The sequence below is a fragment of the Macaca nemestrina genome, chromosome 5 (assembly GCF_043159975.1).
Source record: "Macaca nemestrina isolate mMacNem1 chromosome 5, mMacNem.hap1, whole genome shotgun sequence".
NCBI lineage: Eukaryota > Metazoa > Chordata > Mammalia > Primates > Cercopithecidae > Macaca > Macaca nemestrina.
Window position 1 is genome coordinate 139358826 of NC_092129.1, and position 24598 is coordinate 139383423.

At 55.2% G+C, this 24598-nt stretch overlaps 1 protein-coding gene across 7 annotated transcripts in view; it reads right to left on the reverse strand.

The window, feature by feature from the left end:
• LOC105489577 (tau tubulin kinase 1) overlaps positions 1-24598 on the reverse strand; it is a 45705-nt gene that overhangs the window by 8571 nt on the left and 12536 nt on the right. For 4 of the 7 annotated variants that reach the window (XR_011623705.1, XM_071097000.1, XM_071096999.1 and 1 more), the window contains exons 10-14: positions 22647-22801; positions 21372-21603; positions 20936-21111; positions 17301-17862; positions 10110-10388 (exon numbers count right to left, since the gene is read on the reverse strand). Coding sequence is in view for 6 of the 7 variants with exons in the window: in XM_071097000.1 (XP_070953101.1) it covers positions 10110-10388; positions 17301-17862; positions 20936-21111; positions 21372-21603; positions 22647-22801 (1404 nt within the window). In the remaining variant the exon portion in view is untranslated. The remainder of the gene's footprint in view (positions 1-10109; positions 10389-17300; positions 17863-20935; positions 21112-21371; positions 21604-22646; positions 22802-24598) is intronic. The other 3 variants (XM_011754472.3, XM_011754470.2, XM_024795294.2) reach the window with 1 other exon arrangement.

The window sequence follows — 24598 nt, forward strand, 5'->3', positions numbered from 1 at the left end:
CCAGAAGAATGTACTTTTTCTACACAATATTCGTTCTTATTAATCCATTCACTCATTTAGCAAACACTAAGCACCAACTCTGCGCCAGGCCTTGTGCTGGGACACTTTACCAGTCACCAATGTTACGGCTAGAGAAAATGGCTGGGTAGAGGTGGAGGGGCTGCTGTAAGCTCCTGGGTGAATGGGGACCATGGGGTGGGTGGGTGTTGGCACTGAGAGTCAGGGACAGGCAGACAGACAGAGAGCTCTGAGCATGTCTCTCTCCCAACCACCTCCGAACTCACCCAACTGGCACCAGACACATCCTGCCCAGTAGGGATGGCCTTTAACTCCACCAGGCCACCCATTCTCCACAGAACCTTTGCCTTTTGTCCCTCTCTAATCTCTGGCACCTTGGTTAGAGACACCCTTTCCTTTGCTGTCTGGCCAGGTCCTGGATCTCTCTGAAAAGGCCGCATGGAGAGGATGGGATGCCCCCGCAACACACACACACACATACACACACACACACGGTGCTCACATTGGATGGTTGTAGGTGAAACCCTTTCTCCTGCCTCAAAGTCCTCCCCTCCTATTACCTGGGAGAGAGGAGGAATGAGAACTGGAAATCAATGATCAGTCATAAAATCAGACTGGGAAACTGAGGCACAGAGAAGGGCATGGATTTGGGCACTGGTCCAGGTTGTGAAGCACATCCACCAGGGTGGCCCAGGACCCAAAACTCTTTTCTTTTTTTTTTTTTTTTTGAGACGGAGTCTCGCTCTGTCGCCCAGGCTGGAGTGCAGTGGCCAGATCTCAGCTCACTGCAAGCTCTGCCTCCTGGGTTCATGCCATTCTCCTGCCTCAACCTCCCAAGTAGCTGGGACTACAGGCACCCGCCACCTCGCCCGGCTAGTTTTTTGTATTTTTTAGTAGAGATGGGGTTTCACCGGGTTAGCCAGGATGGTCTCGATCTCCTGACCTCGTGATCTGCCCATCTCGGCCTCCCAAATTGCTGGGATTACAGGCTTGAGCCACCGCGCCCGGCCCCAAAACTCTTTCCAGTGTCTCCCACTCAGTCCCATGTGGGGATACCTGGAACCCTCTGCCTTTTGGGAGGAAGAGCCCTGAATCTCACGGTGAGGACAACTTTGCCCTAAGGATAACCGCCACCTCCACACCAACCTAGGCATGCTGGCTTTTCGGTTCCAAAGTCCCTCTGCCCTTCCCCCATCTGGCTCTGTGCTGGGGAGGGGCAGAGCCTGGGCTCAAATTCCTCCCTCCTCAGAGAGTAGCCTAACCCTCTCCCTGCCTCTCCTGGATGCCCAGTGAATTATTCATCCATTTGCCCATTTGATCTTGAGTTCATTCACTCAGCCAGTGATCCACAGACACCTTCAGTGTGCCTGGCCCTTTAGCTGTCTGACAAAGTTCACACCTTCTTGCTTCCTTCTCAGGGCAGCAACCTTTATGATTCTCATCTGCTTATTGTGGTTCCCAGGCCTGGCTTGGCACAGCATTGTCCAGAGTTGCTTTTTAAAAATGCACAGTCCTGGGTCCTACCCCCAGATTCTGTAGGTCAGAGATGAGGCCCAGAAATCTGGCTGTTTTAAAGCTCCTTAGTGATTCAGAGTTCAGCCAAAGGCATATATGTGGTAAGGGTTGGGCTGTGGGGAGAGGAGGAGGACAGGTCAATCAAACCGATACCCTCAGAGAGAATGAAAGTCCCAGCCCTGCCCCTCCATCCACTGTGCTTTGTCTAGAGGGCTAGGCCTCACCAGCTCCAGAGCCCAGCCCAAGTCCATGTTTACTCCAGTCGGGAGGAAAAGTGAAGAGAGAGGATGGACCAGATTCTGAGCTTCAGTTGCCACCAACAAAACTGGGCTCTCATGCCCTTGGAGAAACTTTTCTGACACCAACACTGGAGACGGGACTCCACATAGCCCCATCCTTAATCCCCACACAGGATGCATGGAGCCACTCCTGTCTGGACCCCAGCCAGCTCCAGACTTCAGCACTGCACCCCAGCCCACGGTCCCGAAGTCAAAGATGCGGGGCTGGGAGGCGAAGTGTGGCGGAAGCAGGAGGGTGAGCCCTGGCTCCCCACTCCTCCCATGCTGAGGTGGGGGGCTTGTGCCTCTCACAGCAGTTCCTTCTCCTCTCTCAGAAACTGCCTCATGCACGCCTCCCATCCCCTCTCCTCCACTAAGGAAGAAGCACCCCCCACGCCCCTGCTCCACCTGTGAGGAGGTGAGCTGTGCCTGCATCACCTCTGTCAGCTCCGAACTCAGCACCGCCTTTCCCAGACCCTACCTGCATTTGTCTGTCTGCGTCACCACTCTGCAAACATCTCTGACAGGCCAAGAGCCCTCCCTCCACTTCACCCCACACCCAGGAGTGCTGCGGAAGGGGAAGGTGGCAGAAGGGGTAAGATGACCCAGGAACATGGCCACTCTAGGTCTATGCAGAACTGCACACACTTGACCCCACATCTCTGTGTCCAAAACCCACCCTTGCCTGCCCCAGGGCAAGGAGCTGACAGCTTGTGGGGGGCATCTTCTAAATGCCCCGGGGCTTTGGGAATACAGCTGGAGCTTGCCCCTTTGCCTTCCTGTTTGTCAGTGTGCGGGGATGGGGTGGAGGCATGGGGAACTTCCTTTATTACATTGTCATCCTCACCTTTCCCCTCTCTCTCCAGTCTCAGAAGTCTGCCATTATTTCTGTCCTAGTGCCCCACCCCTCCCGCTGACTGAGTTCTCCTTCAACCCACATTCCATCCCTGCACCCCCAACCCCAGCCTCTCACAGTCCATGCTCCAGTGTCCCTCCTTGGCGGACCACCCCCACCCTGGCACCCCCAAGGCCAGGGCTGCATCTCCCGTATTTCTCAGATCGCCTATCGTAGCAGAGGGCCAGGGGAGGCTCCTCAGTGCAGTGTTCTGTCACAGGCCTCTGGCATCCTAGCTTTCTAGTCCCACCAGACACTTGGTCTCAAAAGCCTGATCCCATAGAGAACTGATCACTGGGCCTGGTGGGTCCAGCCCCCTACTTCTACACACCCTCTATCCCCACCCGGAAGTTGGCAATTTGGAGTTGAGCCCCAGAGACCAGAGTCCACTCACCCCTTCCCTCCCGACCTGTTCAGTGAAAGGAGACTGCCAGCAGGGCGAGGGTGACTCAAGTCCAGCTAGGCCCAAACCTCTGGGGTGCCCTCCTCACCCAGCTGCCTGGCTAAGGTGTGGACGAAGCTCATCCACTGACTTGGAACTTGCCCACCCCTCAGTCCCAGAGTCAGCAACAGACTAGCCCCTGCCCTCTGCCCAGCCGGGCGACCTCAGAGCCAGGGTCTACACTGAGAGTTGGGAAAATAAGTGGGAGGGTGAAAGAAAGCAGGCGGAGGCGCAGGTTCCTGGAAGGCGTCTTTAATCAGGATTTGGTAGTACACAAGCTCTCCGGATTGTCTGCATTAACATACAGGGACTTAAAAAGGCACAAGATCCCTCGCACAGCGACGCGTGACGGCGGGGCGCCCCCTCCCCGCCCGTGCGCGGCCGTGTGCGCGTGGGTGCGTGTCCGTGTCCCACCCCCGTGGCGGCGCCGCGCGTGTGCGTGTCGGTTTCAAGTGTTGGATTTGTACAGTACTCGCAGTCTAGGGGCGGGGGTCTCAGTGCATGCTTTTCTACCCGGGCCTGGGGCCACCCCCCGACGCCGCTATGTACACTAAGGAGGACGCACCCCGGAGAGAGAGAGGAAGAAAAAAAGCGTCCCATCTTCGTGTGCGTGTGTGTGTGTGCGTGTGAGTGTGTGGTTTTGAGTTTTTCGTGCATGCTTCCGCTGGCCAGGGTCGGGGAATAGTGCAAGCGTATAATACAGTATTATTGCAGTACAAAAGGGAGGGTCGAGGAAAGGACTTACGATGCGAGGGGAAGGCTCAGGAATAAACCGACTGGGACTCGGGACCTCCGCGAGGGTCCTCTCGCTAATCCTCTTCCTATCCCTCCCCCACTCCGCCCCCACCCCCGCAATTAGAAAGCGTCTGCGGACGCAGGAAGGGGCTCAGCTAGGCCCCGGTGCTGAGTTTCTCTCTCCCACCAGTCCCAGTTCTCGGGGGGCAGGGGCCAGCCCCTCTCCTCGCTAGACACTGAGAACTCTGAGGGCCCGGAGCCCCGTTCCCTCCCCCACGGAAGCCCCTCCGAGCGGGGGGCGGGGTCGACGGAGCAAGTGCAAAGGAAGCAGATGTTGGTCCCTGAGTTTTATTTTCGGGGGTGGGGGTGTGGGAAGAGCTGGAAATGGGGGGGCATGTTTGGGGACCCCCAGGGCCCTCAGTGGTGGGATGGGGCAGGGGACGCGGACTGGGGCGTGGGCAAAAAGGGGGCTGTTGGGTTGCTCTGAGAGACCTGGGCTCAAAGCTCTGCTCCCCCTCAACTCTGGGCTCTTTGGCATCCAATTGCAAGGCCAATTATTGGGGCGGGGTTAGGGGGCAACTCGACGGGCTGTGAGGTAACGGGAGTCAGGGGGGTGGGGCGACGGGGCCCTCCGAGCCTGGAGACCTAGCTGAACGCCTCACCCCGCCCCCATCCGCACCCCAGCCTGGCAGCACTGAAGGGAGCCCCACTCCAGCCCGCCCCCGCCCCGGGGCCAGGGACCCAGAGGCCGCCAGCCAGCAGCACGGAAAAGCAAACGAAAACAGGCGCGAAGGCGGGGGCGGCGGGGGCGGTGGGGGACGCGAACCCGGGAAAGCCTCGGCGGCGGGGCCGAAGTCCGGCGGGGGGTGCGGGGCGCTGTGTGGGGCGGGCCGTACATTCGTGGCGCTGGCCGCGGGGACGGGCGGGTGGACTGGGGCCCTGGTTTGGGGACCTGCGGGGGTCCGGCTGCGCAGTCCTCGTGCGCTCCGGGCCAGGGCTGCTAGTGCAGGGTCCGGAGAGTGGGCGAAGTGCGCGCAGCTACGGAGGGAGAGTGTGTGAGTGTGGCTGTGAGTGTGAGTGTGTGAGGGCCGGTTAATGATTGGCCATGTGGACCCCACTGCCCGCCCCCACAGCCTGTGCAGGGAGGGAGGGTGCGTGGTGGGACTGAAGGTGGAGCCGAGTGGAGGAGAGTCTAGGTAGGTTCTAGGAAGGAGTCCTGTGGGCTCCATTTCCCTCTCCTCTCCACCCCTTCCCCACCCCTCATTTGGAGGAAGCGGGCACGCAGGCTCGGGGCCTCCTGGGCTGTGACGCCCACTGGATGGCGTGTGGGGAACCAGAGGGATATTGGAGGGGTGTGGCCCTCAGACCTGGAGCCTCTCCCTTAGGAAGAAGGATGCTTGACATTTTCAGGGGCTGACTGTGTGGAGGGTGGGCTGGTTCCTGACTCTTGAGTTGAATGTGTCCCAGGTCTAAGTGGAGTTTGGGGTAGGGTGGGATGGGCCTCAGGCCCTCCTGAGAGATCTACACTTCCATCCCCAAGTACCACATCAACCCAAGGACAGCAGAGGATACAGCATTTTCCAAGCTCCCCACACACAACTGGACTTACCCCCACCCCCGGTCAGAGCCACACCCTCCCCAAGTATGGTCCCCTCCACTGCCCACTCCATAGAGATACATTTACACAGCTCCTTCTGCCTACCCAGGGGCCCAAGGCTCCCCCCACCACTGCCTGAGCAAGACAGCACCACCCCTCCCCAGAAAAAGGGAACTAGGCAGGGCAGAAGAGAGAGCGAGTCCGAGTCCGGGGGTCCTGGGACCAGCATGGCTCAGAGGTGCCACCATCCCCCACCCACTGGGCAGGGAGGGCTGTGTCTGTTTTCCCCAAAACTGGAAATGCAAAGGGATATCATTGGGTTCAGGATGTTAGCGATTGGGATGAGAGTGTTCAGTGGTTATTGCTGTGACCCAAGCTGCCTTGAGTGTGTGGGGGATGTATATTAAGTTATCGAAAATTTACTAGCGCATTTGTCACAGACCCAGGGTCCCTCTCCCATGGAGAAAATACTAGTCCCACCAGGAGGCCCCCACTCACCACAAAAAGGTCCACTGGCCCTCGCACTCATTCAGGCACTTATGCACACCACATGCATACACACAGCACACACTACACATCCCCACTGGCCAGGTTCGAGTTCCTGGACAAGAACGCTGTCACCTTTGAGTGCTGCAGCCCTGGACAGAGGGTGGTGCGGGAAGTCCTCAGGCTCACAGTGGTTGCAAAATGAGTTTAGGTCACCTCTACCTGTAAACCATTTTGGTTTGGTTCATACAGTGATTTTTCTTTTTAAAATTAGATGCCAACAATTAAAAATTGGGAGACTTCAAATAAAAATTAGAAGATAGTGGCAACAATTGGTTGAGCTGAGGACGGTAAGGGCGTGGGAGTTCCCCTGTTTACCACAGTCCCTGAACCTGCCATTTCCCTGACACTGTTTGGCTCTTGTTGATGTGTGAGTTGGTGACACCCATTCGGTGCCCACAGATGCCAGTGTCTTCCCATCTGTCAGCCTGACCCCTAGGACCTCACCAATCCCACTGAGGTCAGGTTTTGGAGCTCCCGCTTTCTCACACTAACTCCTCCTCTGCCCACCTGATCCCCAGAGCTGCTGTGGGCTGCTTGGGGCCATGTGGGACCGAGGGGTTGGAGGTCTCTGGAGAGACAGGGTTCAGCCACTTCAATCAACCCCAGTACTCTGGAGTGACTCCCATCTGGATGCCACCCCATGGCAAGGTGGGAATGGGAAAGGAAGGAAAATATGGCTTGCTGACAACTCCCCTCTTCTCTATAGACTGAGCAGGGAGCCCACCGCAAAGGACAATCAATCAACCAGTACACACAGACCAAGACGTTTCACAAACTCCTGTCAAACACGACCTCCAATTATTCGGCATGGGTGGGTTTTTTATATGTTCTGGTAAATAAAATATTCTGATTAATTTGTTAAATGCAGATAATACTGGGATCTACCTCATAAGCTATTATGAGGTTTAAATGAGTTAATGTTGTAAAGTGCTTAGATCACTGCCTGGCACATAATAAGCACTGTGTGCCAGGGGCTGTTGAATAAAATCACAAATAATTGTAAGCCACCACTAAATGCAGAGTGAAACTATCAAGTGCGAAAACACCACTTTCAAAATACAACAAAGACAGCCGTCTCTTTTCAAAGCTGACCCCGAAGAGGCTACGCACTTTCCCCAAGCAGGGTATCAATCTTGAAACATTCTGGCCTCCTCTTGGGAAATGCTTCAGAAAACAAGAGTGACAATATTGCAGGCTCACAGCATCCCCACCTCGCCTGGGAACCGGAGACTGGCAACGCGACCCAAACCATGTGAAACTCTGCTGTGCTTCACGTGAACTTGATCCAACACAAGTGGCTTAGATGACCTTAACAATTTCCAAGAGTCAGAGCTACCCAGAAAAGATAGTAATATTATTAAGATCACCTGTGAGCTCAGAGCTTTATGGCTTACAAAACACTCTCCCCTCCACCATGGAGGATAAACAAAAAGATGTCCCCCTAAAGGACAACATGCTTTGAACCATGGCCTTGCTTCAAAGGACACACCCTCTCCCACAGGTGTCAGTTCTGAGGTGGGAGGTGTCTATTTGAAAACTCAGCCACCTTCTCAATGCTGCAGGATCTCCCACTTCCAAAGGTGTTGGAAACAGTAATACGTACGTAATGCTAAAATGAGGCTGAAACCAGTGCCATCATCTTTGATATATCACAAGGCACTTTGGGATCTTAGAGTACCTCAGGGTCACTGAGATGGAGCAGTGCTCAGGGTTGGGTAGTGGAACTCTCTAGAAGGGAATGCTGGATCACAGAGTGCTTGGTTTCATCCAACCCCAGATTGGGGGGGCGGGGGTCCTTGCCCACATAGCTACTGACTTACGGAGCAGATGGCGGGCAGGCTCCCTTCACTTCACCTCCTGCCACTACCTGGGGTGGATGGGAGGAGGGCAAGAGGACAGGGCTGGGGGAGGCAGTGCCAGCAGGAGGGGAGTGGGGCCACTGTTCAGCCTCACCCCCGCACCTTTGTGCTTTTTGTTTTCTGTCCCTTCTCAAAGGGTCCACCTTGACCCTCTCCTGCCTACTGCCTGAGCAGGGTGCAAAGCCGTCCAAAACAGCCTGGAGGGCAACAGAGGCTTGGGTTTGGGGAGATTCAAAAGTGAGCAGCTGAGATGGGGTGGGGGCAGGACACAAGTATTAGAACCCAAATCTGGCTTTTGTTGCCAGATGGAGAAGGTGCTCTTGGCCCAGACATCCTCAAAAATAAATAAATAAATAAATAAATAAATAAGCAAATAAACAAACAAATAAAATTACTTACAAAGAAAGATTTTGGGGAAAAGAGTGTGTGGCTATGGAGTGGCTTATGTGGATGGTGTGGATGAGCCATGGTGGTCCTCTGTGTGGACAGTTTGGCTCCAGGGCACTGCCCACCACACTTACAGCACCCCCAGGCTGGGGCCAGGGCCCTGAGGCCTCTACTCTAACCAGAGACATCTGGGGGATTGATGGGCCAAGCAGAAGTTATGGGGAGAGAGGGGTAGAAGAGTGAAGCTGGGATGAGAGTAGGTACATAGGAAACTACCAATGACTGCATAGACATCTTTCTGGCTCCCTAACACACACATGCATACACACACTCATACAGCACTGTGCAACTTGGGCACGTGCCAGTCACGTTGAGGTCTGCATAAATGGCACTTCCTGGAATTACACAGTGCACAGCCTGAGCATTCATCCGTGGCAGCCCTTCCACATGCACAAACGCTCATTCGTAAGCACACTCTTACGCACAAGTGTACGCGCATGCACACAAGCAAACATACAGACACAGTCTCACTGAAATAAACATTTTGCAAATCTTCGGGCCTCCTCCCCTCCCCATACAGGCACTGCCCTTTCTGGCATCCACTTCGCTACTACCCCATTCCCCAGGGAAACAAAGGTGCTGGCTGACATGGGCAGGATGAATAAAGGGAACCTTGGGCTCCCTGCAGTGACAGTTGGGGGCTGAGAAATGGGCAGAAGAGGCATGAGCAAGCTGACATCCTGACACTTCCCCACTCCCAAGTGTCCAGATCCCTATCCAACCTGCCTCTCTTCTGTTGTGTCTTCACTACCACCCTTGGGGGCTCACCGAGCACCTACAGGAAGGAGTCACCCTCTGAGAAGGGCAGAGGTGGGGCTGCTCCCACCTGGGATTTGTCCTGAGACACTGGTTTTGCTGACAAGCACATACATGGTTTCTCGCCTCATCCTTAACAACCACCTTTGCTGCCACTGCTTCTAAGCTGGGTCTCCTCGTTGCTCAGTTCTAGCCGGCTTTGAGAGGTGGATCCCAGGTCCCTCTCGTCCATCCTCAGTTCCTGAGGAGCCGAGGACAGACATCCAATCCTACCAGGGAGATGGCACAGGTGTCTTTGGGGAGGGGCAGCCTACCATGGACTGAGCCTTCCTGGGGTAAGATGTGTGAGGAAGGAACTCTGTCCTCAATGACAATGGCCTGGGAAAGTCTCGCTAGGTCACAGGGCTGCCTCCCCCCATCGCTGAGCATTGAAACACTCCCCACCACATTCCAAACCTGGCTGCCCTGGTCTCCATCCCATACACAGAGCCGCGCGCGCGCACACACACACACACACACACACACCCCCCCCCCACACACAAGGAGGGTCTTGGTCTCCTGCCAGCCCCTCGGGGTGGATCAGACCCAGCCATGCCAAGAGATCACAAATTAAACAGAACAAAGCCCATGCCAGAGTGCCTCTGGCCCTGCAGGCCTCATCTCCCTGACACCTTACTTTCCACTGGACTCCGGACCCACCAGTGGCTCCAGCTGAGCGCCCCTGTCCTGGAAACTGTACCACCAGCCCCACCCCTCACTGCACCATTTGGCTGGCACCTACAAAGGGAGCTGATGCAGGGGTGGGACGGAGACTCTGCTTGGGGTGGGAGTATTACAGTACCTTGGGCCAACGTTCTAGGGGGGCTGTATTGCATGATGGGGTGGGATGGGTGTGAGTGTGTGATTATTGCGTCCTGGGAAGGAACCATGGTCTCTGCCTGCTCCCCACCCCCCCCACCTGCCCCCTCCAGGAGGGGGGGGGCCCAGCCTAGGTCTTGTGGGTGAACCGGGCCCACACCTGCTGCAGCTGGGACCGCGAGATGCGGAGCACCGAGGGCATGAGTCTGTGGTTGCCAGCAGCGAGGGGCGCGTGGCGCCGGTGGGGCGCCCGCACAGGGCTGCTCTCGGCCGAGCGGCTGCGCTGAATGAGGGAACCGGAGGAGCCCGAGGAGCCGCCGCCGCCGGGGTGAGGGTAATGCTCCGTCTCCAGCGTGGAGGAGGAGAACACGGAGGACGCCAGTCGTCGCAGGGGGCTGTACCGCGGGAGGGAGTGCCCCGAGAGTCTGTCCTCCTCCAACTGAAAGAGACCAAGAGAGTGGAGGGAAAAGAGGTGTCAGGCACAGACTCGACAGCTCCGTCTCCGGGGCCACCCACCGCTCACAGCCCCTGCGGCGCCGGCGTCCCGGGCAAGTGGGCGGGGTCAGGCAGGGTGGAGGAGGGTGCAAACCACCCGCCCCAAGGTCCTGCCTCAGAATCTAGGCTCTGGCCTCCAACGCCCTTCCCCCTCCTCCTCCTCTCTGGAACTTATCACACTATGGTCTCTGCAAGGAGACCATGGTCACTCACCTCCTCCGAGAAGCCTTCCCGCTTAGTCCTACCTAGCTCAGGGTTGTTCTGGACTGGGGAACCCTTTCTCTTGGGAAGGTGGCTCTGTGCTCTGAGAGAGTTCCTTGCCATGTGTTGACAGCTGTGTGCTGCCTGTCTCCCCAGTTAGATTCCGTGCTACTCATTAGGTCTCAGAAACGTTCCCTGTACACCCTCCGCCTTGATACCCTCGTCCCATCACAGGGAAGTGTTGGGATCTGGGTGACAATGCGGCATAAGGTGGGACTCTAGAGCCCAATTACTCTGTTTGAATCCCAACTCCAACACTTAAAATCTGAGCAAGTTACTGCACCTCTCTGAGCCTCAGCTTCCTCCTCTGTAAAATGGGGGTCATAATGGTGCCCACCTCAAAGGGTGGTCGTGAGGATTCAATGTTATAAGATGCAGCACTTGGAACAGCACCCGCCATAAAGTAAATGCTGCACTCTTTTTTTTTTTTTTGAGACGGAGTCTCGCTGTGTCGCCCAGGCTGGAGTACAGTGGCCTGATCTCAGCTCACCGCAAGCCCCACCTCCCGGGTTTACGCCATTCTCCTGCCTCAGCCTCCCGAGTAGCTGGGACTACAGGCGCCCGCCACCTCGCCCGGCTAGTTTTCTGTATTTTTTAGTAGAGACGGGGTTTCACCGTGTTAGCCAGGATGGTCTCGATCTCCTGACCTCGTGATCCGCCCATCTCGGCCTCCCAAAGTGCTGGGATTACAGGCTTGAGCCACCGCGCCCGGCAATGCTGCACTCTTCACTGAGCCATTTTAGTATCTAATTTTAAATCACTCTTCCAAATGAGGGAAGGGATGGACTCGTAGGAGGAGGGGCAAACTGAAGTATTTTCTTGAAAGTGGCTTTTCCCCTGCCCCCCCAAAGGCTGAGCCACCAGGCAGCCTGTGTACGGGGCTGGGCAGAGCTGCTGCCTCATCTCCTTCAGGAAGAATCCTGCCCTGTGTCCCCATGCCCTCTGAGTGAAGTGGATGTGTCCCAGATATGTGGGGGCAGAAATGGCACCCAGGGCGTTACCAGACCTCTCCCAGCCTGACCCTCTCTCTTCCTGAGACTGAGGCCAGTTGAAATAGCTTTACAGTGGCAACAAGGACTGACTGGGCCAGCTCCTCCAGGAAGGAGGGGGCCTGCGACACTCAGCTCCAGCATCCCTTGCTGCTGTCAAGTAGGGGCACAAGGGACTTGGCATGGAGCCTCCAGCAGAGTAGGGAAGAGGGAGAACATTCTAATAGGACTGGCTTTGCTCCCACCTTGCTTTCCCTTTCATCTTCTTTTTGGCCAAGTCTAGGATCCTTCTGAGCTAGTCTCATCTGCACTAAAGTTTAGGGGTCTAAGGCCCACCCAGAGATACCAAGGAACACAGGCACCACTGTTGCCCAAAACCCCCTCTCACAGCACATGTGGGTGGCTTAACATTCCAGCCAGAGTTTGCTCAGCTGCCAGGCAGATTTTCACAGGATGGCATTGAATCCCAGAGTGCTCTTGCCCTTCAGACTGGGCACCACTTGTGGCCACCTGCTTGTCTTCACACCAGTTGAAATACCACCTGTGTGAGACCACTCCAGCTCCCTCCCCTGCAAGCTCCCAGCTTCTAGCAGATAAGAGTGCTCTGTTACCTCCCTGATGGACCTGGATTGTAAACATCTTTCTAGACCTTTGCATCTCCACCCTACCGCTTATGACCTTGAGCTCCAAAAGGGCAGGACTGGGCAGCTTTATTCATCTTTGTCCCCCAGCCCATAGCACACTGTCCAGCACGTGGCAGGGAAATGCTTTGGTGCCTGCCGGGCAGTGTCTGTGTACTCAGGGCTTGCTGACCTGCTGTGCTATCGGCCAGAGACAACCGATAAAGGCAGGCAAACAGCCCTCCCCCAAATCACACACTTGCTAGCCTGCTTCACCCTTGCCCTAGCTTTTCCCGCCACTCCTAATTTGCACCTTAAATTTCCTTGAGAAGAAAGCCAGGTGTGTGGGGAAAAAAAAAAAACCCACACACACACACCATCACCAAAGAACAATAGATACTTTTAAATAGCCCCAATTGTGCCTGCTTTCACACTGTTTTCCTCCCCGTTCCCCACATGTGCAGGTGACAGAGTTGTAGGTGCTCATAGTTTAAATGATTGGTGTTATGAGGAAGTTCACACATCAGGCACTGAGAAAATTGAGCTAGGTCTAGAGAGGGCTCCTCCAAAAAGGTGGCAGGGAAGAGGGAATTCAGCAGAGAGTTCTTGCCTGCCCTAAGCCGCATAATCTCCGCCTGTGGGTGGAGAATCCCAAAAACTGTGATTCTAGGATGCAGCCAGATTTGGGAGGCCCTGCCATAGGCCCAGGCTGGGCTCACCACTTCCTTCAGGCCAGCCCAAAGACAGAAGAAAAAAGTAGGCTGGTCCATTTCTTCCTGCTCCTCTACCCTTGATGAAGGAAGATCTCTGCTTCACCCCGCTGTCCTGAAGTACTTGGCAAAACATGTTATACCCCATATGTTCATCCAGAGACACACACAGAGGCTGCCCTGCACACTGACATGCCCACAGGCACACCTGCTGATGTGGCCCAGACAGTGGGTATGCACACAACACACACACACACACACACACACGCTCCAGGCTCTCTCTGATCCTGCACAAACCATCTGCTCTCTCTGGCCTGTATGCTTTCTGTTAAACTCACAGACCTCAGGCCAGGCGCAATGGCTCACGCCTGTAATCCCAGCACTTTGGGAGGCTGAGGCAGGTGGATCACCTGAGGTCAGGAGTTCGAGACCAGCCTCAACATGGAGAAACTCCGTCTCTACTAAAAATACAAAATTAGCCGGGCGTGGTGGTGCATGCCTGTAATCCCAGCTACTCGGGAGGCTGAGGCAGGAGAATTGCTTGAACTTGGGAGGCGGAGGTTGTGGTGAGCCGAGATCACGCCATTGCACTCCAGCCTGGGCAACAAGAGCCAAACTCCGTCTCAAAAAAAAAAAAAAAAAACCTCACAGACCTCAGACGGAATGGCTCAGAGCTCAGATCTCGGAACAAGCTGCCTGGGTTCAAGTTCTGGTGCTAACACTTACCAGCTGGTGCTCACCAGCTGGGCTAAAAACTTTGCTTCTATGAATCTTAGTTTTCTTACTTTTAAAATCAAGATTCCCTCTTCATAGTGTTGTTGTGAGGAATATACATATAAACATGAAAGTGCTTAGGATGGTGCTAACTATTGTTGTCATTATTAGAATTATTACTCCAATTGTTATCATCAATAGAAATGCTTTGACATTCTAGGCATCTGTGGTTCTGTACACACTTGCAGACCTGCTGCATATTCTACACAAATGCAGTAACATGTGCACCCACCTGCAGGCACATACATATGGACACATCCATCCACCAGTGCACGGCTCGAGCTCCACTGACACAAACGCACATGCGCAGGGGCAGAATGCTAACCAACCTTGATTCTGTACACTGTGGGGAACCTGAGACCCACAAACACCTCACCCCCAAAGACACACACAGCTCATCTCTTGCTGACACAGGTAGTGCCTGTCCCTGTCACAAGCAGGACCCAAGCCCAAGACTGACTGATTATAGAATCGGCCTGTGCTTCCCCATCCCACCAAATCTCTCTCTCCCCACCCTCTTGGCCAGAATTCCCCAAAGTGAGGATAAGTCCCAGGACACAGGTAGGAATCTGCAGGTAAGAAAAACTTTAGAGATGAACCTCAGAAGAACCCCAGCTCCCTCACCTGGAGACCCAGAAAGAGACACTGACTGGCCCTCAGTCACTGGGAAGGGAATGGCAGAGCCAGGTCCAGACCTCGGTCTCCTGACTTTAATTCTGGGCTTTCTCTCTTGACACTGTCTGTCACCCTCCCTAGACTCTGCACTTTCTGCGGGTACAACCTATTGTGCAAGTTGCCTCTGATGCCTGTGGTACATGGCACACAGTAAATGCTCGGTGAGTGTGGACGAATGAATGGGAGTGGAGCAAGGACCCCAAACACATTTTGCTCCCCCTCCTGCTGACTGGTGCTGGATGTGGTGGGATCAATGGCTAGTTACAACACAGTGGTACCAGCCCGCGTGACTGCCAGGTCTGCCAGGGCTGTGCCTCCAACTCAGGCCAGCTAGGGCCTCTCTGGGTGAGGACTCACGGGCCCCACTTTTTGAGCCCCCAGTTTCCAGTGTCCAGGCAAGGCCGGGATGCATATTCCCCAGGACCACAGCTCGGAGGTCCTTTCTTCTAGAAGGGACTTCTAGATAGGATGGGGTCTGAATGCAATCCTGCCCACAGCTGCTTTTCCCAGGGCACCCATGTGATCCCAAGCAAGGCCTCCCGATCTGAGCAAGTGGTAGAACTGGCCCCTGGCCCAACACCTGGGCACCTCCCAGAGCCACCAAGAGTGTACGCCCCCAACGTGGAACCACTATGTGGAACGCGGCGCAGCCCCTGAGCCCCTTCCGGCATCCCCTCCATGACTCTCTCCAGCCCCTCTGCAGGTTCATGGACCCCATTTGGCACACAGTGCTAGAGTTTTCCTCCATTTCCCAGGTCAGAGGTCAGCCTCTGTCCCACAAGCGAAGCCTGGCCAGGCCAGTGGCTGTCTGCCTATTCTGACACCCTGTCCTGGTCAGAAGAAAATAACCCAAATAGCATGAGACATTTGCAATTTGGCCATCATCTGGCCCTCCCTGCCCTTCCAGCCTTGTTCCTCAGTCCTCCCACACAAGGAGGTGCCATTGCAGCCAGACTGGGCCCTTCCAGGGCACCCAACACACCTGTCCCTGTGCTCAACTACAGTCTCTCTCGCCTTGGCTCCACTTCTCCCCATGGCCATCCACCTGGCTCTCAGAGCTCACCTCCTCCATGAAACCTGCCCTGATCATGGAAACCCCTTCCCAGTCCTCCCCGCTGCCCTCCAGACATCTCCTGCCCTGATTTCGGGGACCTTCTCCCCCATGCTCCTCCCATGCTCCGACCTCTCCCTCTCACTCATCATGCAGAGCTCCTTCTCCTCTCATTCCCCCTAGATGTGAGCACCTCTCAGCTTCCGCCCTCACTTTTGGGTTCCACACCCTGTACAGTCCTCTTGGGTAACATCACCCATTCCCATGGTTTCCCAAACCCCGAAATCTGTATTTCCAGCTGCGATCCCTCTCCTGAGCCTCAGGTACCTACACATGGAAATCCCTTAGATTCCATGAGGTCATTGTATTTTTTATTTTATTTTATTGTTTTTCTTTGTTTTTTGTTTTTTGTTTGTGAGACGGAGTCTCGCTCTGTCGCCCCGGCTGGAGTGCAGTGGCACGATATTGGCTCACTGCAAGCTCTGCCTCCCGAGTTCACGCCATTCTCCTGCCTCAGCCTCCCGAGTAGCTGGGACTACAGGTGCCTGCTACCACACCCAGCTAATTTTTTGTATTTTTAGTAGAGACGGGGTTTCACCATGTTAGCCAGGATGGTCTCGATCTCCTGACCTTGTGACCCACCCACCTCGGCCTCCCAAAGTGCTGGGATCACAGGCATGAGCCACCGAGCCTGGCCTATTTTATTTTATTTTATTTTATTTTATTTTATTTTATTTTATTTTGAGTCAGGGTCTCGCTCTGTCACCCAGGCTGGAGTGCAATGGCACAATCTTGGCTCACGGCAACCTCTGCCTCCTGGGTTCAAGCAATTCTCGTGCCTCAGCCTCCCAAGTAGCTGGGATTACAGGCAGGCATCACCACGCCCGGCTAATTTTTTGTATTTTTAGTAAAGATGGGGTTTCACCATGTTGGCCAGGCTGGTCTCGAACTCCTGACCTGAGGTGATCTGCCCACCTTGGCCTCCCAAAGTGCTGGGATTACAGGCGTGAGTCACTGCACTGATCAGTTCATTGTATTTAAATCCAAATTCTCACTCCCTTCAAAACCACTCAGAGCATCAGCCGAGACACGAGAAGCCCTGGCCCCCACTCCATCACAGCCCTCTTGGCCTATCCCCAACACCCTTAGCACTATCCACCTTGCCCCGCATCCACAGCCCCACCCCAGCCCAAGCCTCCAGGGCACTCTCTTGCCACTGTCTGCCACGTGGCCTGCCTGCATCTCGTTTCATGCCATTTCAATCCATTTTCCACACAGCAGCCCAAGGATCATTCAACAGTACCAATGTAATCATGTTGCACTCCTTTTTAAAAGCCTTCAGTGGCTTACCAAACCTGCAGCATCAAGCCCCGACCCCCTAGCGTAGCCCTGAAGGCCCTCTGTGGCGGGGCCCAGGGCTGACCTCGCAGCCTTGACTGCTGCAGTGTGCCATCAGCTCAGTGCTCTCAGATCGCCCCCTCCCGGCCTGTGCAAAACACTGTACCCGTGGCCTGCGAGGCCCTTCTCCCGCCTTGTCACTTGGCTTAATTGCTCACAGTGCCAGACTCAACTCAGAACTGAGAGGGCACTTCCTCTGGGGAGCCTTGTCTGCCCCCCAAACGTGGTTTCAGACCCTTAAGCCTGTCTACCTCCATCACGGCCCTGTGACCGCTGGGTTACTGGTCAGTAGTGCCAGCACATGTGGAGCACCCCAGGCCTACACACCAGGACTCTGGGCATCTGGAGATGGGGAGTGGGGTACAAGCCCAACCTTACCTGTCTCTGTGGGCCTGTGGGGTCCGACTCTCTCCGTCGAGGGCGGGGTCCCGAGTGCTGGGGTGAGTGGGAAGGGCTGCCAGGCGTGGGGGGCTGTGACGTCTCGGAACGGCCATCGGCCTGGCTCAGCTGGGGTGGCAGGGGCTGGGGCGGCAAATGCTGCAGGTCCTCCTCGGCCAGCACCTGCATGCTGCGTCCCCGGGGCCGGACGGTGGGCTCTGCCCCCAGCCGCCGCCGCTCTTCGCCCTCCTCGGGCAATGGCCGCAGCTCCTCCGGCTCCTCGTCCGTGGTGCCCGATGTGCTGGGTTCAGCTCCCGGAGGGAAGTCCTTGAGCTCTGTCTCCTTGTCAATGATGACCCACTCTTTGCTGTCGAAGTCCTCCTCCTCAGCCAGCGGCACCGAGCGGAAGGCATTGCTTAGGGCCTCCTGCTCCACAGAGGCTGACACGTCCATGCGGCCACTGGCCTGCCGGTCAGCGTGGCCTGTGTCCACTGACAGCATCTGGGCTGGCTGAGAGGAGCAGGCCTGGCGCGAGGGCGAGCCAGGCAGATCCATCCGTGACCTGCAAAGCCACCCCTCATGGGGCTCAATGCCCAGCCCCACTGGACCCCCAAGAACCCCATGCCAGTGGCAGGGTGGGGTGTGACTCCCGAAACCTGACCGCAGTACCCCTCCCACCTTGGGCCAGGCCAGTTACCTCTAGGTTGTCACCCTCCAACCTCACTTCCTATCAAGGCTTTGTTAGTTCGTTTGTTAGTTCATTCATTCATTCATTCATTCAACAAATGTTTTTGAATGCTTACCGTGCTCCAGGAATACAAACAAGCAGAAAATAAACTCGGGTTTCTGTGCAAGGAACGTTCTCTCCTGGGCCACCCTAAGGAAGCTAATCTTCCTCAGGCAAGCTTTGTTCTTGCCTCTCCAGTGCTCACAACCAGTGGTTGCTTCCTGCTGCTTCCAGGCAAACACACCCAACTGGCCCTTGAGTTTACAGAGGGCTTTCCAGCCTCTTCTGCCACCATCCTCCAGGCCTGCCTGGCTGGTTTCATCACTCCCAAGATGGCCTTGTTAGTCCCAGCTCAACAAACTCCAGTGACTCCGCAGCCCCAACAACAAAGTCCACACTCCTTGGTCTATACTCTAGGCCTCTCACAGCCTGACTATGGCTGTCTCCCCATTTCCCTCGCCAGTCCCATCTTAGATTCCACCCTTACAGCCCACCCGGAATGTGGCCTCTCCCCATAGGACCTCTCCCCACACACAGCCTGTCCTTCTACCCTTTGCTGGCTGATACAGGTTGGTTGTTGCCTTGGGCAGGTAGCCTGCCTTTCCCATCCTGCAAGGATTAGTGCTTTGTATCTCTCTCTCATCACAGGGTGAACCTCATGTCTGTTCACAATCTGTCTCCCCAAGAGACTGTGAGCTCTGCTGGGCAGGGCCTGGGTCCCATCTGACTTTACCCCAAGGGCATTGATCCTGTCTTGGGACATCTCTTCTGTCATTATCTTTTTTTTTTTTTTCCTTTGAGATGGAATCTCTGTCACCCAGACTGGAGTACAGTAGCATGATCTTGGCTCACTGTAACTTCCACCTCCCAGGTTCAAGCTATTCTCCTGCCTCGGCCTCCTGAGGCTTACAGGTGCACACCACCACACCCTGCTAATTTTTGTATTTTTAGTAGAGATGGGGTTTCACCATTTTGGCCAGGCTGGTCTCAAACTCCTGACCTCAGGTGATCCACCCACCTCGGCCTCCCAAAGTGCTGGGATTACAAGCGTGAGCCACTGTGCCCGGCCTCATTATCTTGAACTGTGCCGTGAATCTCACATTACTTTCAGAGCTTCTCAACTTGGGGCCATGCCAACCCCAAGAGGAGGATATTTCTGGTTGTACAATAGTGTGTGGGAGGATGCTCCACAAGGAAGAATTGCCTTCTCCCAAATGCCAGGGTACCCACTGAGAACCACCACGGAGGCCTAACCTATCTTGGGTTTGTGCCACTGCCTCATGTTCAGGCTGTGGGCAGGGGGCTGACTTTCATTCTCCCCCAGCATCGAGCCTATGGTTCAATGGCTCTTCAGCTGCAGAGGCAGGGGTGCAGATCAGAACCGCCTGTGGGGCTTTCTCAAAATACTCCTGCCCCAGCCTGCGTGGGACCTGCCCAATCTGACTGTGCACAATATTTTTATTGACTTGTTAATAAAGACTTAAATAAAACATCCCTGAGAGAGGCCACCTAGGGTCTTATATTTATGCTCTCATGTAAATGGCTGATATCATTTCCTTTCTGAGGCACAGTTTGTTTTGATGGATGTAAAGGGGAGAAAGGGTGCCAAAGAAGGCTCAGGGCTAGTAGTGCTTGTGTGTGTGTGTGTGTGTGCACGCGCGTGTGTGTTTGCATGTGTGTGCCTAGTGGGAGCTCAGACGAACGGTTGGAGACAGGAGGGAGTGGGGTGGGAAATCCGAATCCCAACTGCTTTGTACTGTCTCCTGCTCCCAAGTGTCCCAGAGCCCCAGAGCCCATCCAGAACCTCTGCTGTCTATGATATCCTGTTCAGCCCTCAACTTTCCCTACCATCCCTGCAACTGGGGTTCACTGTGAGCCAAACCAATTTGCTTCTTGTTCCCTAAAAGCAGGCAGCCCTTCAGGACTGTCTCATTCAAGGTATTTCCCACCTCTCTTCTCCATTTCTATCCCTTCCCAAACTGCCTTTCCTCATTTCTCCGTCTCCAGGGAGAGGGACTCCAGGCTACCACAGACGAAAAGGGTGGTCTTCAGTCCCAGGTAAGCTAACCTGTGTGAGTGTGTAAGGACTGAGTTTGCTCACAAGGAGACACATGGAGTGGATGCCAGAAAGGATACCCCTCTTATCCCCAGGACGGGGTCTTTGGAAGAGACCCCTTTTCTGGTGCAGAGAAGGCCCCAGTCCTACTGCGGAGTGAAGCCCCACTCAGAGGCCAAGGGAAGGTGGAAACATCTCTCAGGGGCCTCCCCACCTGATGTTGTCCCACCCACCATCAGTGCAGGTGGGGACCGGGCCCTGGCCCATGTTGTCCACCCACCATCTGGGGTCAACAGATCACTCTCCCACCCTCCCACCTTCCCCTCCCAAAGGCTCACTTAGCTTCTAGATGCTCCTTTTCCCCAACTACGTTCCCCCTGGTCCCCTCCCCTCTATGACTTCAGATCCCTCCGCCCTAACCCCCAAAACTTGCCCTGCCCTCTCTTCCAGCAATTCCCAGGCCCTCTCCCCCAAAGCTGAAGACAGTCTACCTCGGCTGCACTTGAAGCATCTATAATTAGTCTCTAGAAGAGGTTCTGGAAGCACACACACCTACCAACCAACTCATCCCTCACCCTTCCTGGGCCCAGGCACCCAGCCTGTCCCTCCTGCAGCCTGCACTCCCCCAATTCCCTTTCCTGGCATGAGCTGGGACCTCTCTGGATCCCCTACTGGCTTTCCCAGGCCCTGTCTCTGGCCCCAACTGAGTCTGACCCCAGGCCCACGCATAACCCTCTCAGCACTTCCCAGGGTCTGCCCACCTCCGCCACACATCTGACTTTTCCTCCAGACCAGCCATGTGAAGGCGGAGGGGGCCTTGGGCCCCAACCATGCCCCTGGTCCCAGACCCACCTCCTCTCAGGTAGTTCCACTCGCCCATCCGCCGTGGACAGCCTCTCTGACTCAGGGCTGTTCACCCTCCGGTAGCGCAGAGAACGGACTGGGGTTGTGGGGGAGTCTGGGGGTGCACGCACGGGGGAGCTGGGGACCCCCATGCCTCGGCTCTGTTCCTCCTCCACACAGGGGCTCTGCAGGAGAGGGGAGTGTCATGAGCTGGGGTTGATGAGGCAGCTGTGGGCGAATGGTCTCCTCAGGGTAAAGGAGACAGAGGATGATGATGATGGGAGACGCAGGGAGGCTAGGGCGGGAAGGGACCGGGAAACAGAGGCAGGACAAGCAGGCAGATGGTTGGGGACAGGGTGCTCAGGAGGAACAGGGCGGGGACCCAAGGCTGGGAATCGGGGTAAGAGAAAAGGCCACCCACGCCCTTCGCCCTGGCTGCAGTTACTTTGCCAATGTTGATCCGGAGTTTGTTCCGGTTGACATCTGTCTCCTCCCAGACTTCAGCCTCAGGACCCCCGGGGTGGGGGACAAGGTGGGGACTGGGGCCCAGCCCCTCAGAGGGCCTCCCGGGCAGAATTGGGGGTGCATTCTCCTGGTCACTCAGGTGCTCTCCCTGTAGCACATCCTCGGTGTTCTCCCGGAGCAGGTCCCCGGGCACTGGCGTCACATTGACCACCCTGGAGAGGACAGGAGGGAGCCATGAGCAAGGCTGGTAGGGGTGCCCTCTCCTCCCATGGCCCTCTCCTACCAGCACAGACCTGGAGACCACCCCTAGGAGCAGGCACAGAGGCGGTCCCGTCAGGGGTAAGAGTGTCCCTAGACCCATCACCATTGCTGGCCCACAAAGCCTCTGAGACCAGACCACCCTCAAGTTGGCAGGGGCCGCAAGGAGATGTTGCCATCTAGCTCTGTTGGCTTAGTGGATCCTACTGTCGTTCAAGAACCTGCCAGATTTCCATTGGCATTCACTGTCCGGCTTCCTCCTTTAGACCCAGGAATGGGTCTAAAAAGGAGAATCACTTTGGAGTTCCTTTTAAAATTAGTTTTCTTTTATTACTATTTTGCAGTCTGGGAGCATAGATGGAAGTTGCCCTGAATATACACTTAAATTTTTTTGTATTTAATCTTCTTTGATGATTAAACTTTAGAGTTCTTTAAGCAATGTCTGGGCACCGTAATGTGCTACCACGTCCTGTTAAGTCTCCTCCCTAAACATGTCCCCTGAAGCCCCTGCCCACTTCTCTCCTTGGCTCGCTCCTGGGGCTGGGTGGAGAGCCCCTTCTAACTCCAGCTCCTCCCTGGACCACCTGTGTCTTTGTGCCCATTACATGGTTCTGAAATTGCTGACCCATCGATTTCAAACATCCCAGACTCAGCTGAGAGTGCTTTGAGGAAAGGAGCTGTAACTTTCAGGGGTATGGCCTCAAGACACGGCCATTAAATTCATGCATATGCATGATAAGAAAGAGATAAACTGTGGGCCTCAGTTAATTTCACTTGGGGTTCCCTGCTCTCCCAGGGACCCACTGAGGAGGACGCCCACTATATGATCAGATTGAGGGTGGAGATGTGGCAGAGTTTCCCGAAGTCCCGAACTCCACTAAGGATAGGAAAGACAGCCAAGCGAGTCCAGGTAGGAAGACAGGAGAGGAGAGGACCGCCTGCCCTCTTAGGTAACAGCTCCAGGCAGTGGCTGGTGGCTCCCCTTCCTGAGACTCACCCAAACATGGCTGCCGTCTGCCGGGTGTTCTGCTGGGGTGGGGTAGAGGTGCTCGTGGACAGGAGGGCATCGGTGCCTGCCTTCTCCCAGTCAAAGGCCTCATTCTCAGCAATGCCCCGTTCCTTCATGCTGTTCTCAAACACCGACATGATCAACTGCAGGGGGTGAGGATGGTGGGAGGACAAAGAGGTGACCCGGGGGCTAGCCAGGAGGAAGGGGCAATTGCTGGGATCATAGGGGGGAGACAGGAACCTTCCAGGACAGGAATGGGCCTGGAGGGGGCATTGGAAGGAGAAGGGCACATTGATTTTAAATGAAAACATGCACATGATATGCAAATCAACATGCAAATTATCATCTTGGATTAAGCCCCACTGACTGGACATGAACCCTCTGAGATCTGTCCCCTGGTTACCATCTCCAAACCTCCTCTGCCATTTCCAGCATGTCGGCAACCCTAAACCACTGGGAGTTCCCAAACCCACGCATGGGTGCTGCCTCTACACAGACTGCCCCTCTGCTGGGGCGCCTCTCCCACTCATCCTCTCCTCTCTGCAGCTTCCCTTCTCTTCACCATATATTCTCTCCACCATACAGCTGCCCTACAAGGCACAGTGCATCCGTTTGAATTGTCCACATGCCTATCTGTCAACTCTACATCCCCGGCAGCCAGCACAGGTCCCCAGCCTGGGGGATGCTTGCAGCTGTGTGGCCTTGGGGATCCCATGAGGCTAAGCCAAGATCAGGGGGCATCTCTGCGAAGCTCTGGGTTCAGGAGGTGGCAGACAGCTATAGACCCTCTGAGGTCCCCAGAACACTCCACTTCTGGCTTGGCTGTCTCCAGAGCACAAGGCAGGTTCTCTCTGCTGACAGGACCCGCTTGATTGTGTGCGTCCTGTGTGCCTGAGGCTGTCTCTGCTCCCACAGTGCGCAGCAGCGTGCCTGGTACATAGTGGATCCCAGGCAGAACACTGCTGATGTTTTCCCCATTCTGTGATCAGGGTCAATGGGTCCCATGGGGTGTGGTGATGGAGGCTTGGAAAGAGCACTGGACTCGGAGTCAGAAGATGTGCCTGAGCCCAGCCCTGCTCCTAACCACAATATTAGGCCTCAGTTCCCTCATCTATGAAATGGGCATGATAATCCCACTTGCCTCCCGCAGAGTTGTCATGTAAAGTACTTAAAAGCATTTGGCTTCATTAATTGTTTTTGTTTATTTGTTTGTTTGTTTGAGATGAAGTCTTGCTCTGTCACCCAGGCAGGAGTCCTGTGGTTTAATCTTAGCTCACTGCAACCTCCACCTCCCAAGTTCAAGCGATTCTTATACCTCAGCATACTGAGTAGGTGGGATTACAGGTACCCACCATCTCGCCCGGCTAATTTTTGTATTTTTAGTAGAAACAGGGTTTCACCATGTTGGCCAGGCTGGTCTTGAACTCCTGATCTCAAGTGACCCGCCCGCCTCGGTCTCCCAAAGTGCTGGGATTACAAGTGTGAACCACCGCACCAGCCAGCTTCATTAATTGTTAAGAGCTGGGGCCGGGCACAGTGGCTCACGCCTGTAATCCCAGCACCTTGCGGGGCTGAGGCAGGTGGATCACAAGGTCAGGAGCTCGAGTTCATCTGACCAACATGGTAAAACCTCATTTCAACTAAAACTACAAAAATTAGCCGGGCGTGGTGGCACATGCCTATAGTCCCAGCTATTCGGGAGGCTGAGGCAGGAGAATTGCTTGAACCTGGGAGGTGGAGGCTGCAGTGAGCAGAGGTCGCACCACTGTGCTCCAGTCTGGATGATAGAGCAAGACTCTGTCCCAGAAAAAAAAAAAGAGAGCTGGAATAAAAATATAAGGAGCATTCATTATCATCAAAGTCTTGCTTGGAAGCTTAAATGAGTTAACACGTGAAAAGCACTAAGAACAGGGTAAGCTCTTGATAAATCTTGGCTGTGA